A 16406-nucleotide genomic window follows, 5' to 3' on the forward strand; every position below is an offset into this window, starting at 1 on the left:
GAGACCATTCCTGCCTGACTGTTAGGTAAAGGGGGGTACAAAGCCAAGCCAGCAGCTTCAGGGGGATCATTATGCCTTTCCTGGTCATCTCCAATTGCACCCCCGGCATACTGTGGGGGCGCTGTAGGGGATAGCAAATGAGGAAGGATAAGATCATCATCTGACTTTGATGATGCTGGGAGGACAGGTTTTTTTCTGTGGAGCCTCCCTCTGAATTATAATCTTACATCTCTTTTGAAAGTTCTTGTTCTAATATAAAAACACAAAAGATTGCACATAGGGGATCTCGTCCCACTGAGTACTGGGGCCAGGCCGTATTACAAAAGGATATCATTTTCTTTTTCTTCATGGGCTCATAACTGAACATCACCCAATTTTGAAGAATGCCTCACAGCGGGCTGCATTTTGGTATACCATTTACATTTCCCATTTAAGGGGGCCTTTTACCAAGGTGGCTGCAACAAGCAAGGTCTTTTTAGGGGATGGTGTTTTGATAGTGTGCTTGTGGGAACAGCTCTCCCAAGAATAACCAAGGGGTTGGCTGTTTCCCTTACGTGTTCTGGCATCCACAGATTTTGGGTGATTTGAGCTCTGGATGAGCTTCCGCTGCTGATTGCCTGACCTCAAACAATGAGGGTCCAATAAGATATGTTCCTCAGAATGGGGTCCCTGTGAGGCCTTGCATGTCATGGGCAGAAGCCTTGACACCTCCCTAAAGTGCCCAGTCAGGAACATCCCGAAGGACCACAGGGAACAGTGCCTCTTTTTTTCTGAGTCATAAGACCCTCTTATGGTTAATTTCTAAAGGGACTTTGTTACAGTCACAGAGAAACTCAGTCCCCAAATGGCCAATACAATTCAGACAAACATTAACACACAATACAATCCCACATGTGACATAGACCAGAACACTAGCTAGTCTACCAGGAGCTGCTCAGAACCAGATTGCCAGGAGCAACTCACAAGTGACCCCTTTATTCTGCCTCTAATTACTTTGGGTGGTTCAGGCTCAAGATTCAGGACTCAGCCCACCAGGATTCCCCAGGATACAAGCTAAACTTCTATTTCCAAGAAATCAAACCAGTGAGTCACTTAAAGTTACTCACCCAGAACCCAGAGATGTCTAGATTCAGAAGCCATTTCTTCTCTCAAAGGGGAAAAAAAAAAAGCACCGAGGGGCCTGGAGCACCACAGTGGGAAATAGAAATCCAGTCCTCTGAGCCTCTAGACAAAATTGTCCAGGCGGCCAGTTAGGGTCAACGAAAAGACCCCTGCCCTGCCGGGGACTCCAGAGCCTCCAGTGGGTGGTCACAGGACCTATTCCCTTTGTGGTCGCCAAAAATTGTTACCAAGCAAGGAGTCTCTCCACTCATGCACGGCAGCCAATACTGTGGTACACTGTCCTTTGTGGGAAGAAAATTTATTATGCAATTGGTTGATGAGGAGACAGAAGATTCTCAACTCTGTCCCCCTGATCCAGGGTATAGGGTAAGATTTAAGGGCTCAGGGAGGCTGGCCTGGTGTGCAGAAGCATTGGCAGGATGAATTTCGATTGTCAGATCAAAATTCTCTCTTCTGCGCGTGCTCCTGACTGGCTGTCACCCCTGAAAAATAGTCTTAACATTCTGTCGTTAAGATGAGGTCAGCACAGTAAACGAGCATAAAGTTGTGTAGATTTAAGTCATTGCCTTCTCTGTTAAGAGTTTCTGGAGATTTAGTTGTCCTGTCTCCTTCCTGGCTCAGAGAGGAAGGCACCCTTACAAACAGAGATTTCTCTTTAAATTCTTTTAAATACTCAGCCCCAAATAATTTTTATACTAAAGAGGCATATTTTGGGATGGCAAATTCTGTCCCTGGGGTTACAGAGATTCATAAAGTTCATTCGTATAGTAAACACTCTAGGAATCTTCGTTTAACTCAACATTTACAAACTTATTTGAGCAAAGAAGCCCCATTTGCTGAGTATCTGTTATTACCCTACAGAACATCAGAGAACATCCTGAGAAACAAATCAATATTTTGCATCAATGGCATTAAGTATATTACTTTTAGAATATTTTACTTAGGAACATTTTAATATATCATTTTGCTAACGATTCCTGGGGCTCTTGGCCTTGGGCAAGTTATTGACTATCGTTGGACTTAGTTTCTGTATTATGTATAAAATGAAGAGCAAAGAGGATACTTAGTAAACGAAGGTGATATTAACACGTCCTATTTATTAGGAGATTAAAAGGAAAATTAATCACTAGATAGAGTTCCTAATCCTTTTTAAAAAATTCACTATTGAAAGCTTTTACAGATACGAACTTTGTGACTCGGGATATTAACAAGCTTGTTAAACTGAAATTTAAATATCAAAGTAAAAGGGTATGTGGCAGATGATAGTTTTCAAAAATGGCCACAGCAATATTTCTAGTTCCGTGTGGTTCTTCAGGCCTTTCAGAGCTCTAAAATGACATGATTTGTGACTTTTCTCTCGTTTTCATCTACCTGTGGCAAACAATCTTTCAGTAAAAAAATGTACAATGAAACATTCCATTTAAATATGTGAAGTTAGTTTGATATTTTATGCCGTCCTGGAGTACGCTGAAAGGCCTATTTGTGTCGGAGTCTTTGGGTGCAGAGGTTTGGTTGAATTTTGCAAGCATAATGCTGATTTGTTGGTTGCTGTTCTGATGCCAGAGCTTAGAGCTGTGTATTGCCTTGAATAGTAAAGACACTTGGGTCATAAATCGACGTTAGAATACTACTCAAGGCCAATTTAAGTTGAATGGATTCTGGCTTCAGATCAACTTATTTACGGGACCTATTGAATGGGTAGCTTTATTTTTTTTCTGTGCTTTCCGTTAGTAACACAGAGATTTGGTGTGGGGAGTGCCGTTCTTAAACTCTTTTTTCAGGTATTTAAGGTTTTTCTTTTAATCTAAATAATCTCATTAAAGAAAACTATTTCTCTCCTCACGACGCTTCTGACACTAAGTGTGTGGGGTTTTTTTCCTCACGTCGAACAGTTCTGACATAGCACAGACCCACAAGTTACGGGCTCAGTCCCACAAGAGTGCCCCCACTTCAGACACCAATCACAAGTAGTGGGTCCCCAGGTTACCTACACTTCTGTCCGATTTGGCTGTAGATCAAGGGTTCCCGCGATCCCTTCCTCAGGTTCAGTAATTGGCTAGAATGGCTCACGGAATCCGGGAAACACTTTATTTACTATCACGGGCTTATTATAAAGGATACAGATGAACAGGCAGATGAGTAGGTACATACAGTGAAGTGTGGAAGGGTCCTGAGCACAAGAGCTTCTGTCCCTGTGGAGTTGGGGTTCACCACTGACCCAGAAACTCTCTAAACCTCCTCTTTTAGGGTTTTTATGGAGATTCCATTATGTAGGCATCATTGATTTAATTCCTGGCCACTCCTGATTAACTGGATCCTCAACCCTTCTCCCCTTTCTGGGGGTTGTGGGGTAGGGCTGAAAGTTCCAGCCCTCTAATTACAGGGTTGGTTCCTCTGGAAGCCTGCCTCCACTCTCCAAGAGTCATCTAATTAGCATAAACTCCCGATGGTTGAAAAGCATTTGTTATGAATAACAAAAGATGTTCCTCTCACCTCTACTTCTCGGGAATTTCCGAGGCTTTTGTGCCAGGAAATTGTGCCAGAAGCTCTGTGCCAGGGACTGGAGATGAAGACCAAATATATATTTCATATTGTATCACAATATCCTATCTCACTATAGTCAATCTACAATAACGTGATGAAATCTTCTATGGAGATAGAGGACAAAGAGCCTATCGGATTCAACCATCTAAAAGAGAAACCAGCAAAGACAGACTATGGAGAACCAAATTCTTTAGTTTGTACTTTTTCAAGGTTTTCTCACATCTGTCTGAACCATTCAGGTGAATGGAGTTAGAGCCACTAGAGGAAGCTGGCTCCCTCCTGGCCTCCCCCACATTACCACAGGGGCTTTTGCAGACTTTGACATGAGCCTAGAGGGGGTCATCAGAGGTTGAAGAGGCAGCAAGGTGGGAGGCAGTGAGCGGCCACAGCATCACAAGGGCATACTCTGGGGGAAGGAATGCATCTGTAAAGAAGTGATGAAAGTATCTGAAGTCAACGATGTGAGTTTTGAAACAGACATCTATTTTTTTCCCTCCAAACCAGCTAGTAACCACAGGGTTTTTTTTAGCTTGCTAAGATAATAAATTTGCCTCCTCTTTCTTCCCTAAATCCTGTTGAAAGGACATAAGAAATTTCAAGAATAAACTCCAGAGATTACAGGAGAGCTTAGACAGACCATCAGGAGACCAGAACAGGGAGAATATTCTGTGTCTGATAATGTAGGTGGGATCAGACCAACTGGGAAACCCAGAGCTCCACCCAGGTGAGAGAGACCCAAGTGACTCTCCAGAAGAAGCCTATACTAACCTAAAAATCAGAGTGAGATTGGATGGGCCTTAGGGACTCACATGGAGATGAAAACAGCTGTGTCTGTCCTCTGCTGTCACAGTAGCTAACTTCAGGAGCAGAGAACATCCAGTGTCACTGTTAAGGCCAGAGAAAAGGGACTCCAAATAACTGGTGGTTTCCAGAACCTGGAACTGTTACCACCCAAGGGAAGCCATCTGCCTGCACCAAAACATGCCAATAGTCAAGAGGCGAGGTGGTAGGAGAGAAAGGGTTTTTTATTACAGCTTGCTAGCAAGGGTGAAGATTGCCGACTAATGTCCAAAAGAACCATCTTAAGGGAGGTGTACAGAATCTTGAAGCAGTTATATAGGCCAGTGGGTTATAGGGGAGGGGGGTTGGGAATGTTGGTCACCCTCTCCCACCCCCACCCCTGGTGTTACAGGCTGGGAGTTGCCACATCAGATCTTTCAGTTGTCATGGATATCAGTACAGAATCTCTGTCCAGAGGCCATCACATTCCTAGAAATCATGAACAAAATTATCATCTTATTCTCGCTGGGAGGGCCCTGCATATTCCCTGGAGATGGCCCTTAATTGTCTAGGCAAACTAAAGCCAAGTTTCGAAGGGGCTGGTGAGTCAGGGTTATTCATAGTTCCAGTATGGCTTTCTCCTATAAGATGGCTTGTCTTATGCTATCTTTTGACTGTACCTGTATCAGTTAACTCAACGGCGCTCACAGAACCTCAAGAATCAGAAGAAGAAGGACCAGCACTCTCTAGGGTTTGTAAACATTGAAGGCAGGGAGTCTCATCCCTAGAGATGATGATGCAGTAAGGCTGTTAGAATTCTCAGGAAAAATACTTATTTTCCTGCTCTCCCCAAAAGCCAAGGCTGAGACGCCATTTTCTTTTGTGGGGCTGAGTTTTGTTTTGTTTTGTTTTGTTTTAATTTACTGACTTATATAGTGAAAGGAAACCTTTGGTTTTTTTTTACTACTCACATCCAACACTTCTGACACTGAATGTGTGGGTGTTTTTCCCACACTGACCAATTCTCCCATGCCAGCTTGTCACTGACTAATTGCCCCGAGGAGCCCAAGGGTGGGTTCGGAAGCATTTAACTGTGTAAGAAATGCCATCACTGACCACCTTGACCAGACCAAGCCCCACCACAAGAGTGATGCCTATGACCTTTGCCTTATTTTTAATGCTAAGATCTCTCCAGAAGGAGCTCAGGCCTTATGACCATAACCTGCAGTGTATGTGGAAGCGTGTTTTCCAACTGAGCCTGCACAAGCGAATACCCACCTCCCCCTTTTGAATAGTCATTCCCCATCTGAAATAAAAGGCCCTTGCTATCTCTTGCTCAGGGACACCATGATTTTGGAAATGATTCTGCTTGGTCTCCTGTTTGCTGCAAATATACCCTACTTTGTGTGACGACTACTTCTGGTGCAGAGTCTGATTTAACTCACCAGGAGATGAACCCACTTTGGTTTCCGTAATAAGCTGGGTGTCCCACAATTCAGTGCAATTCTGACACTACCTGGAGTTAGCATCAGATCCCACAGGGTAAGAGCTCAGCCCCACAAGACTGCCCCTACTTCAGATGCCTGTTGCAAGTCTGGGTCTTCCACACTTCTGACCGACCAGCTATAAACTGGGAGTTCCCACGACCTTCTCCTTGGGTTTGATAATTTGCTAGAATGGCTGATAGAACTCAGGGAAACACTTACTGATTTGTTATAAAGGATGTTGCAAAGGATGCAGATGAATTTCCAGATGAAGAGGTCCAGAAGAGTTCTGAGCACAGGAGCTTCTGTCCCCTTGGAGTTGGGATGCACCACCCTCCCAGCACAGGTGTGTTCACCAACCTGGAATCTCTTTGAACCTTGTAGTTTATGGATTTTCATGGAGGCTTCATTACAGAGGCATGATTGATTATTAACTCTAATCTCTAGCCTCTCTCCTCTTCCCAGAGAATGGAGAGTGGGGCTGAAAGTTCCAAGCTTCTAATCATGGCTTGGTTTTTCTGGTGACCAGCCCTCATCCTGAAGTCATCCAGGAACCCACCAAGAGTTGCCGTGTTAGAACAAAAGATGCTCCCATTACCCAGGAAATCCTAAGGGATTTAGGAGCTCTATGTCTGAAACCAAGACCAGTATATATATTTCACATCTTACATACAGGAAGTAGCCATCCAGGTGTCCCACCTGCATGTGGGATCTTTGATCCATCTCCCCATCTCGTTCAGGCCCCAGGCTTTGTCTCCTGCCTTTCAAAGTCGTTAGAGTTTGACAAGTGGCTGCCTTTTGGAAGCTTTTGTGTGTTTATTGCCTCTCATATCTTTGGATCCTTGTTGGTTTCTCAGTCTTTGTGGACTTCTCTTGCTTTCTTAAAAGTTTAAGCATGCATGTTAAATATCTTATATCACATCAGCGTATTCAAGTATTTTGTTGTCAGAAGAGTGTTCAGGATAGTACAGTGCTGTGCTGAAAACCGTAGCGCTTTTTTAAATCGAGGTAGAATTCGCGTAACATAAAACTGTTTTAAAGTCTACCATTTCATGGCATTTAGTACATTCACAGTATAACTATTTCCTCTATTTAGTTCCAAAACATTCTCATTACCCCAAAAGGAAACCCCATAGCCATTAAACAGTTTCTCCTTCCTGTCTTCATCTAGTCCTAGGCAATTACCTTTCTGTTTTCTGTTTCTATGAATTTACCTGTCCTGGATATTTCATATAAACGGAACCATACAAAATTTGGCGTTTTGTGTCAGGCTTCTTTCACTTACCGTAATGTTTTCAAGATTCATCCATGTTGTAGCATGTATCACAATTTCATTCCTTTTATGGCCCAATAAAGTTCCATTGTATGGATATCCTGCATTTTATTTACCCCTTCATTAGTTGGTGAACATTTGGGTCATTTCCACCTTTTGGCTGCTGCGAATAATGCTACTATGAACATTCATGTGCAAGTTTTTGTTTGAATACTCGTGTCTGGTTCTTTTGGGTATATACCTAGGAGTAGCATTGCTAGGTCATGTAGTAACTCTATGTTTAACTTGTTGAGGAACTGTCAAACTGTTTTCCGCAGTGGCTGCACCATTTTACATTCCCGCCAACAATGTACAAGGGTTCCAATTTCTCCACTTTCTTGTCAACACTTATTTTTTGGGATTTTTTTTTTAAAGCCATTCAGTAGTTGTGAAGTGATATCTCAATATGGATTTGATTTGCTTTTCCCTAATGACTAATGATATTGAACATCTCTATATAGCTTTTTAAAACATAAACCAGATCATTTAAGGGTAAACCCTCCAGTGGCTTCCCCTCACACTTGCGATCAAACCAAACCTCCTTATTTTGGCCACAAAGCCCTTCCTGATCAGCTCCTGCCTGTCTCTCCTTCCACAGCACATGCATGCTTCTCCTTGGTCCAGCTACGCTGGCTACCTTCCTGTTCTAGGACACACTGAGTTCTTTCTTGCTGGGGAGTTGTTTCATCCTTGACTCTCAGGTTTCCCACATCTTCTAATGGGCAGCTTTTTCTTGTCACTCTGATCTTAGTATGTTACCTCCTCTGAGAGGTCTTCTTTGACTCCCTAGTCTTTAGACTTTTATCAGCCACTTTCCTATCACGTCACCATTTCATTCTCCATGCAGCACTCTGACACTTCTCCTGCCCATTTGTTCAGCTGTCTTTGGCTACTGGAATGGATGCTCCACAAAGCTTGTCTTGTGTACTGCTCAGGTTCTGGCTCCCAGAGCAGTGCCTGGCATGATGTCATCACTCAATAAAAAATATCTTTAATAAATTAATGGAGTGGCCGGCCCCGTAACTGAGTGTTTAACTCTGCACACTCCGCTTTGGTGGCCCAGGGTTTCGCCAGTTTGAATCCAGGGTGCAGACATGGCACTGCTCATCAAGCCACGCTGAGGCGGCATCCCACATGCCACAACCAGAAGGACCCACAACTAAAAATCCACAACTATGTAGCGGGGGGCTTTGAGGAGAAAAAGGAAAACTAAAATCTTAAAAAAAAAAAATTAATGGATTTTACCTAGATGTTATGTGGTTTAAAATTAAAATCTTTATCCTTTGTCTGAGTTAGAGACTTTACCTTCATTTATTTTTTTCAGTTAGATGGCTGGTTGTCCGAATAACACTATAATTCATACCTTCTCCACTGGTTTCAAACACCCCTTTGTCACATTCCATATTCTGATACAAGGATGTATTTCCAGATGGTTTTCTCTTTGTTTGGTTTGTTTGTCTATCCCTGTGTTGGTATCATACTATTTTGATTACTCTGTGTTTTCATGCCTTGTAGGGATTATCAGTCAAACAGATGGCATACTCAATTTGGGTAATTTGAAGAGAGTTTAATTGAGGCAGTATTTATGTAGTGAGATATCACAGGGTTCAGAGAAACCACAGGAGCTAGTTCACTACCCTGGGCTATTAACTAATGTCCCTACACATAAATAGGCAAGAGGGAACTTTTGCCAGAACCCAAAGGAAAGAATCATGTGGAGAAGGGCAGCTTGGGAGTGGTGGTGCCTTTGGTGGCCGGAGTGAAGGGAGTAAACACCCAGACCTCCCTCCCCTCCTCTCTCCCATTTCCTGCCACTGTATCTTGTTGGCTGAACCCAATCAGAAGTGAGAGGGCGGGGCACCTGGTGGTGTTTTCTCTACAGGCCAGCCCGCAGAGCATGGAGCAGGGCAGAGAGTGTAGATGGTGGATCTGGAGGGCAAAAGAAAGGTGTCCAGCACATAGGAAAAGTCCCCAGTCAAAAATTCCCTGGCTCTTCTTACACATATACTTTGCCAGTGATCATAATCTTATTATGAAATTTGTTAACATTGAAACCAGCCTCTGTACTTGGAATCTTTTCCTGTTTTTCTATTGGTTTGTACCTCCTAGCAGCTGTTCTGTTTATTTGGAACTCATTCGCTATCTGTTTCCTTCCATCTGAAATCCAGTGTACTTACCTGGAATCCTCGATCTGTTCTCCACTCCATGCTGAACAGTTAGATTCTGAAGCCCTGCTAATTAATGAGGCCCTTGCTCTTTGTTAGGTTCTTAGGCAGTAAAGCTATTTTGTGTAGGAAACACCTTTTCCGCCACTATGTTTCTTGTGGACTTTGAACTTCATTAGAGGTGGAGACTGGGTGTCTTCTAGTTTGCTACAGCAGAGTACAAAGATTCCAAGGCTTCCTCCAGCCTGGTGAGTGTGGTGATGACTTAAAAGTGTGTGCTCTGGGAGCTGGCCCCGTGGCCGACTGGTTAAGTTCACATGCTCCGCTTCCGCTGGCCAGGGTTTTGCTGGTTCGGATCCTGGGTGCAGACCTAGCACCACTCATTAGGCCGTGCCGAGGTGGTGTCCCACATAGAACAAGCAGAAAGACCTACAACTAGAAAATTCAACTATGTACTGGGGGGCTTTGGGCAGAAGAAGAAGAAGGAAAAACAAAAAGAAGAAGATTGGCAACAGATGTTAGCTCAGGTGCCAATCTTTAAAAAAAAAAAAAAAGTGTATGCTCTGGCCACAGGAAGGAAACGTTCCAGCATGCATTCCTCTATTTGCTTTCTCTGCATCGTGCCCTTGGCTTTGGACCCCATTATTCCAACCTTAAAGAGCTGAATTTCCCTGGTACCTCTCATTTTAGTCTTTCTTATCTTGTTCTTGCCCAGCCCCAGGAGGACAATGTAAGGGGAGGATGCTTAGCCTTCTGTAAAATAAAGTGAGCTCTGATTTTGAAAGTGCAACTAGAGAAAGCCTTACTCTAATTTGAGAAGTTTAAAATCCTGCAAATCTAAAATTGGATCCTGTGAGAATAATTTGTAACCAGTTGAGAAAAAAACCTGAGAGTAAAATAGGAAGTCATCCTCTCCTGACTACTCTTCCTGTCTTTACTGTTTAGAAACTTGTAGGGTATTAAGAGTGGAAGGGACTGAGTGTCACTGAGACCATCTCCCTTCCTTTACAGATGAGGCTGCATATGTAGAAAGGGGATGATTTGCCCACACAGTGGCAACGGATGGAGCTGGAGTGAGAACCTCATTCTCCTAAGCCTACCTTCTGTTCCTTAGCCCAACTTATTTCTCATTTTTGAACCTAGGATTGATTTTCTAGCATAGATGGCTAACCTATTGTCTTTTCATGTATTGGCTCTCTAGCTAGGTTGGAAGCAACCTGAAGGCAGTAACCAAGTTCTATACTTCTAAATCCATGTGTCTGCATGTTTAGAGTGTATGCTTTGGACTCTGGACGACCTCATTGAATGTCAGTTGAATTGACTAGATCGATGTTATTGAAGAATTAATGATTTAGGACAAAAGGGTGAAGGAGTTACTGAAGACAAAGGCTTTTGGTAAATAAAATGTGGACAGTATTGAGTTGGGAAAAAAAGTTGCAAGAGTTCTAATGCATTAATGATCTTTGAGGATTGTCTTGACCGTTTGTTATTCACTCAGCTGAGGCCTATATGCGGGAAGAAAAGACTGTATGAGCAAGTTAGACTGAGAAATGTCCATTTCTAGAGTTGGTTGGAATTTGTTTTTGAGCAGACAGAGACGCTCTCTGAGTCTCTTGGAGTCTAAGTGGCGAGTACTGGGAGAGAGGAAATATGTTATGGGCTGATAATAGGAGTTTTGCCATACGGATATTATTTCCAGAGAAGGCTTTTGAGTAAACATATTTCTTCCTGTTTTTACTTATTCAAGGGAGATGTTCAGGCCCTTTTGTTTTTCATTTTATTGAGTTGCCCTGGTTGGTGGATGCGGGAGGATTACAGTTGGAGTTGAAATTGTGGAGGGATCTCCTTCCTTAATTCCTGAGCGCTCCGTGGAGGAGTCGAGCCATCTGGATGTCAGAAGAGGAAGCTCTTAATGAGTTCCTTTTTGTTTTGCTCCAAAGACTTTTGAATTGGTTGTTAAATTCACTTTAACTTAGAAGCCTGCCTTTGCTTTGATATGCTGTAAAGGGAGGTGATTCCGAGGGCTCTTCGATGGGCATATCCACCAGCAGCTGTTAGTCTGTGTTTTGACTCACTCCCGCTGGCTCTCCACATCCACAGGCCTGCAAGTGTGTGCTGTGGGGAACTTCTGACCCATCCTTTTGGACCATTGTGCTTGATCTACACTGTTTCCAGGTGGCTTGGCCCTGCTCTGAGACAGACATCAATTGCAAAGATCAGAGTGGGCTGGCTTTTGAAGAGGCTTTTCAAATTCCGCTTTGCAATCCTGCTGAGAGATGGGGGAGCTCCTTTCATGTTTCCATTCCATCTGTCTCTTGAGAGGGCCCAGGGAAGGTCTTCATGTGACCGGGGGCTGTTGATGTTGGCTGCAAATTCATTTCAAATTAATTTCTACATTTTTGTCACAGGCATCTAACAACCATTGTATTTCCTTGATCTTGACATTGCTCTAGCAACGCTACCAGGGAATGAGTAAGAAGGAGAACAGTTCTGTACATTCACGCAAGAACAATGCAAAAGTCCTCATTCATCATGGGGTTATAGCAAATGCTGGTCTTAGTTCTTTCCTTTGTTTAATATTGGGTCCTGGGTAATGGCGCGAGTATTACAGGATTGTATTAGTTATCTAGTTAAGCTTCCAGCAACGCCTCCCTACACAACCATAATACATTCAGATACGGTGGGATTCCAACTGCACCATTCCCCTATCCTTGTTTTATAGAAGAAGAAAATTTTAAAAAGAGGCTAAAATTTAACGAAATCCAATGTCAGGTATGTAAATGGGAGATGCCTTTGGTCTGCTGACTCTAAAGTCTGTTCTCTTTTCCCAATACCAGGGAGCCGTAAATGAGTCAGATTTAGCCCCCACCTGTCTTTGTTTTATTAGGATACGGCCATACCTGTTTGTTTACATATTGTCTGTGGTTGCTCTCATGCTACAAAGGCAGAGTTCAGTGGTTTCCACAGAGAACACATAGCCTACAAAGCAGAAAGTATTTAATATCCGGACCTTTAAGAAAAGAGTTTGTCTACACCTGCTGATAGTGGCCAAGCCATTAGCACATAGGACAGTTGTTCTGGCTGCGCATTGCCAGATGGTACAAAACCCAGAGTCTGTCATGTGTCTGTCTATGTCACTTTTTTTCCTTTTCCTTTTGTCTTCTAAATATTTTTGTTACGATTTTGTGGAGAGTAGTGGCTTTTACCTCTGAGTCTAAATGCCAGCTAGTAATGGTTTGATTTATTTAGTTAGAGATTTCCTGTCAGGAGTATTGTAATAGATTGTTTGAGATTCTAAATGGTTTTGTGAACTGTAAGTTTTTTAGGGGGTCTTTCTTTCTTCAGGGGGAAAAAATCAAATAATGTAACAGTGTGATGATTTAGCGAGTCATGCTGCTCTCATTTGGAAAAGGGAAACGTCCCTGTGTTTTGGCCTGATGTTAATGTACTGTTACATTTACAACTTCTAGCCGAGGTGGGTTTGAAGAAATGTTAATATCAGTTTTATGCTCCTCAGGCTTATTGGAGCTTTGCCTAGGAGGAAGTAAGTTGTAAGGGAGTTTTCAAATGTCGGTGTACATCCGCAACACTTTGGGATACTTGCTAAAAAATGTAGATTCTTCAAACCCTCAGCCCTGGAGATTCCAAATGAGTAAGTCTGCTGTAGCTGCCTCTGATGCATCTGAAAAAAAAGCTGCTTTGGGGAGTGGAGCGATGGCTTAATGTAGTGATTCTGGGTAGTCCGAATGAGGATAGTATCCATGACTAGTTTTTTTTTTTTTTTTTAAGATTTTATTTTCTCTTTTTCTCCCAAAGCCCCCTGGTACATAGTTGTGGATTTGTAGTTGTGGGTCCTTCTATTTGTGGCATGTGGGATGCTGCCTCAGCCAGGCTGGATGAGTGGTGCCATGTCCGCGCCCGGGATTCGAACTGGCGAAACCCTGGGCCGCCGAAGCGGAGTGCGCGAACTTAACCGCTCAGCCACAGGGCCGGCCCCCATGACTAGTTTTTTAACCCTGGTTCAGTTTACCTTAGAATGTGATATTTTAACTGTAAACTTTAAATGTTTATTTAAGTAAAACATAATAGGAAAATTATGCTGCTGTAAATGTATTTTAACTACTTCTTTCTTCCACTACCACTAATAATGACAACAGCATTTGTTTTATGCAGTGCTTTATACTTATAGAGTTCCTCATCATACACATCTCATTTGATTTTTATGCCTCCCCTTGAAGGAGATGTGGCAAGTAGTATAATTTCATTTATCAAACGAGAAAACTGAAATTGAGAAAACAAGTGATTTTTCTTTTTCTACATGGTACGGCTGATAAGTAGTACCTGTAGAGTTCCCATACACCACTTCTAATTTCTAGTCTAGTGTTACATGCAGTGTACCATATTGTTCTTATGACAGCTATTTTGATTTTTAGAGGAAAATACCATCATTTATAACTCATTGCCTTCTGATAAGGATGAGCTGTCTGTGGTTAAATACTTTGCTGATCTCCCATAGGTGACTAAATGTGGAGGTGATCATAGGTGTGTACAGATTGGCAAATCGGTTGTCTAATAGAACATTTCTAGCACGGAAGAGGAAATCTCTCTCCTTTCTTCCACAGAAACTTTATAAGACGGGTCGGGAGATGCAGGAGAGGATCATGGACCTGCTCGTGGTGGTGGAGAATGAAGACGTAACAGTTGAGCTCATTCAAGTCAATGAGGATTTGAATAATGCCATCCTTGGATGTGAGAGGTGAGTGGATGGTGTCCCCCCTCCGACCCTCCTCCAATTCTAGTTTGGCTCCAGTTACTCAGCATTCTTATTAGAGTGCCTACAACATGAACACTCAGGAAGATCAAGAACAAGTTCAGGACCAGACCGGCTTCCTCCCAAGATAGGGAATCTGGTCCTAGCCTTCTGGGAGCTTGTGATGTGGCTTGCAAGAATGAGAGACTGCCCGAGCAGTGCTAGGAGCATTCTTGGACATTTTGGGTGGTGTAAACACCTAACCTGTAAGCAGGGCCTGGATCTTATTCACTTAATATTGTCTTCCCTGAGTGCATCATAGGCTCTCAAATAGATGAATGGTATAAACAAAGCATCTTAGTGAAAGTGAAGTTTACCCTAAGTTTGAGATGGAGAACAACATGGAATGGTTAAGAGAAAAGCGGAGGATATTTTTGTGTTTTGCTAGGAAAGATTTGTCCTGAGCTAACATCTGTTGCCAATCTTCCGCTCTCTTTTTTTCCGCTCCCCAAAGCCCCAGTACCTAGTTGTATATTCTAGTTGTAAGTCCTTCTAGTTCTTCTATGTGAGCCGCCACCACAGCATGGCTACTGACAGACAAGTGGTGTGGTTCTGCTTCCAGGAACCAAACCTGGGCCGCTGGAACAGAGCATGCCAAACTTTAACCACTAGGCCATCAGGGCTGGCTCAAGTGGAGGATATCTTATGTGGAGAAAATAGTCTGTACAAAACCAGAGTAGCCAGTGAGGACATTTTGTATATGAACATAGATTCTTAAAAATTTCCATTTGGAAAAGTGTGAAGGCAAAGATTTTAAATACTCATAATTTTGTCACTGATATGTTAGGTTTTTCCCTAAACTTTTTTATAGTTGTGATCCTATAAAGAACATATACTCCTATTTCTCCCTTGATTTTATTCACTGTATAGCACATATTTGTGTATCCTATGTTTTTAAATGCTTTTGATAAACGATTATTTTTATTTTATTTAAAAAAATTTTTTTTCTTTTAAAGATTTGCACCTGAGCTAACATCTGTGCCAATCTTTTTTTTCTTTTCTTTTCTCCTTCTTCTCCCCAAAGCTCCCCAGTACATAGTTGTATATTCTAGTTGTGAGTGCCTCTGGTTGTGCTATGTGGGACACTGCCTCAGCATGGCCTGATGAGCAGTGCCATGTCCGTGCCCAGGGTCCGAACCAGCGAAACCCTAGGCCGCCAAAGCAGAGCACGCGAACTTAACCACTCAGCCTTAGGGCTGGCTCCCATTATATTTAATAGCTGAATAGTGGTCCTGTTTCTCTCGCAGTTCACTTATTAGGCATTTAAGTTGTTTCTAACTCATTTATTCATTCATCAAAATAACAGTCTTATAATGTATTGTAATCTATAGTCAGGTCTACAGTCAGGAAAACACCTTAAATCTTACGTATGCACACACTTGGAAATTGAAACAAGTGCAGTGAAACAAAAGTTCAGGATATCTGTTTGGTGAGAATAACAACCGGACCTAATCCAGCTTGGGAGAAGGAAAGGAAGGCTGCTCTGAGGAGGTGCTATTTGAGGACTTACCTGACCAGTAGGAGTTGATGAAACAAGGAGCAGAGTACACGGAGGTACGGTCTGTGAAGCTATGGGAAAGTACGGGAGATCTGAGATTGGAGGAGCGAGTGTGCACCCAGAACCCAGCCCCGAGGACCTGCAGCATGCTTTGATTGACAGGCAGCTTTTTCCTCAGTCTTAATGTAAAGTGATGGGTAAAATAAGAACATAGCTTCAGGCAAATCTCCTGGTCTCTTTCCAAAGCTATCCCTAGGCCTTCCTATCATAGAAATTATGGAGCCTCTGAGATCTACTCACTTTTTCTAGATCCTTGTTTCTCAGTAGGAGTAGTGTTGGCATTTTGAGTGGGACGGTTTTCTCTTGTGTGGCTCCTACTCACTAAATGCTGGAAGTATTATTCCTAGTTTAAGTGGCACATCTAGACACCCTCAGGGGCACCATTTCTGTTGAGAATTACTGGGAATGTGTAATTGCACGGTGGCTGTATTTCCAACCGGCTGGTAAGGAATGAGACCAGTGTAACTAACATAAGAAAGAGACATGAATAGGCCCAGCTTCAAATCTTGATGATTTCAGATAAGTTGCTTAGCTTTTTAAAGACTTACGTTTTTTCCTGTATATTAAAAAGGATAATACTACCTATTTGGAGGGGTTTCTTTGTTTGTTTTGGGGTTTTTTTTGAGAATTA

The 16406-nt window shown here is 42.7% G+C and overlaps 1 protein-coding gene across 3 annotated transcripts in view; it reads left to right on the plus strand.

Annotated features, from left to right (window-relative positions):
* Positions 1-16406, plus strand: part of TOM1L1 (target of myb1 like 1 membrane trafficking protein) — a 62299-nt gene that overhangs the window by 26697 nt on the left and 19196 nt on the right. For all 3 annotated transcript variants that reach the window (XR_011523094.1, XR_011523095.1, XM_008519746.2), the window contains exon 8: positions 14030-14163. Coding sequence is in view for 1 of the 3 variants with exons in the window: in XM_008519746.2 (XP_008517968.1) it covers positions 14030-14163 (134 nt within the window). In the remaining 2 variants the exon portion in view is untranslated. The remainder of the gene's footprint in view (positions 1-14029; positions 14164-16406) is intronic.

Source organism: Equus przewalskii, chromosome 10 (assembly GCF_037783145.1).
Source record: "Equus przewalskii isolate Varuska chromosome 10, EquPr2, whole genome shotgun sequence".
Lineage (NCBI taxonomy): Eukaryota > Metazoa > Chordata > Mammalia > Perissodactyla > Equidae > Equus > Equus przewalskii.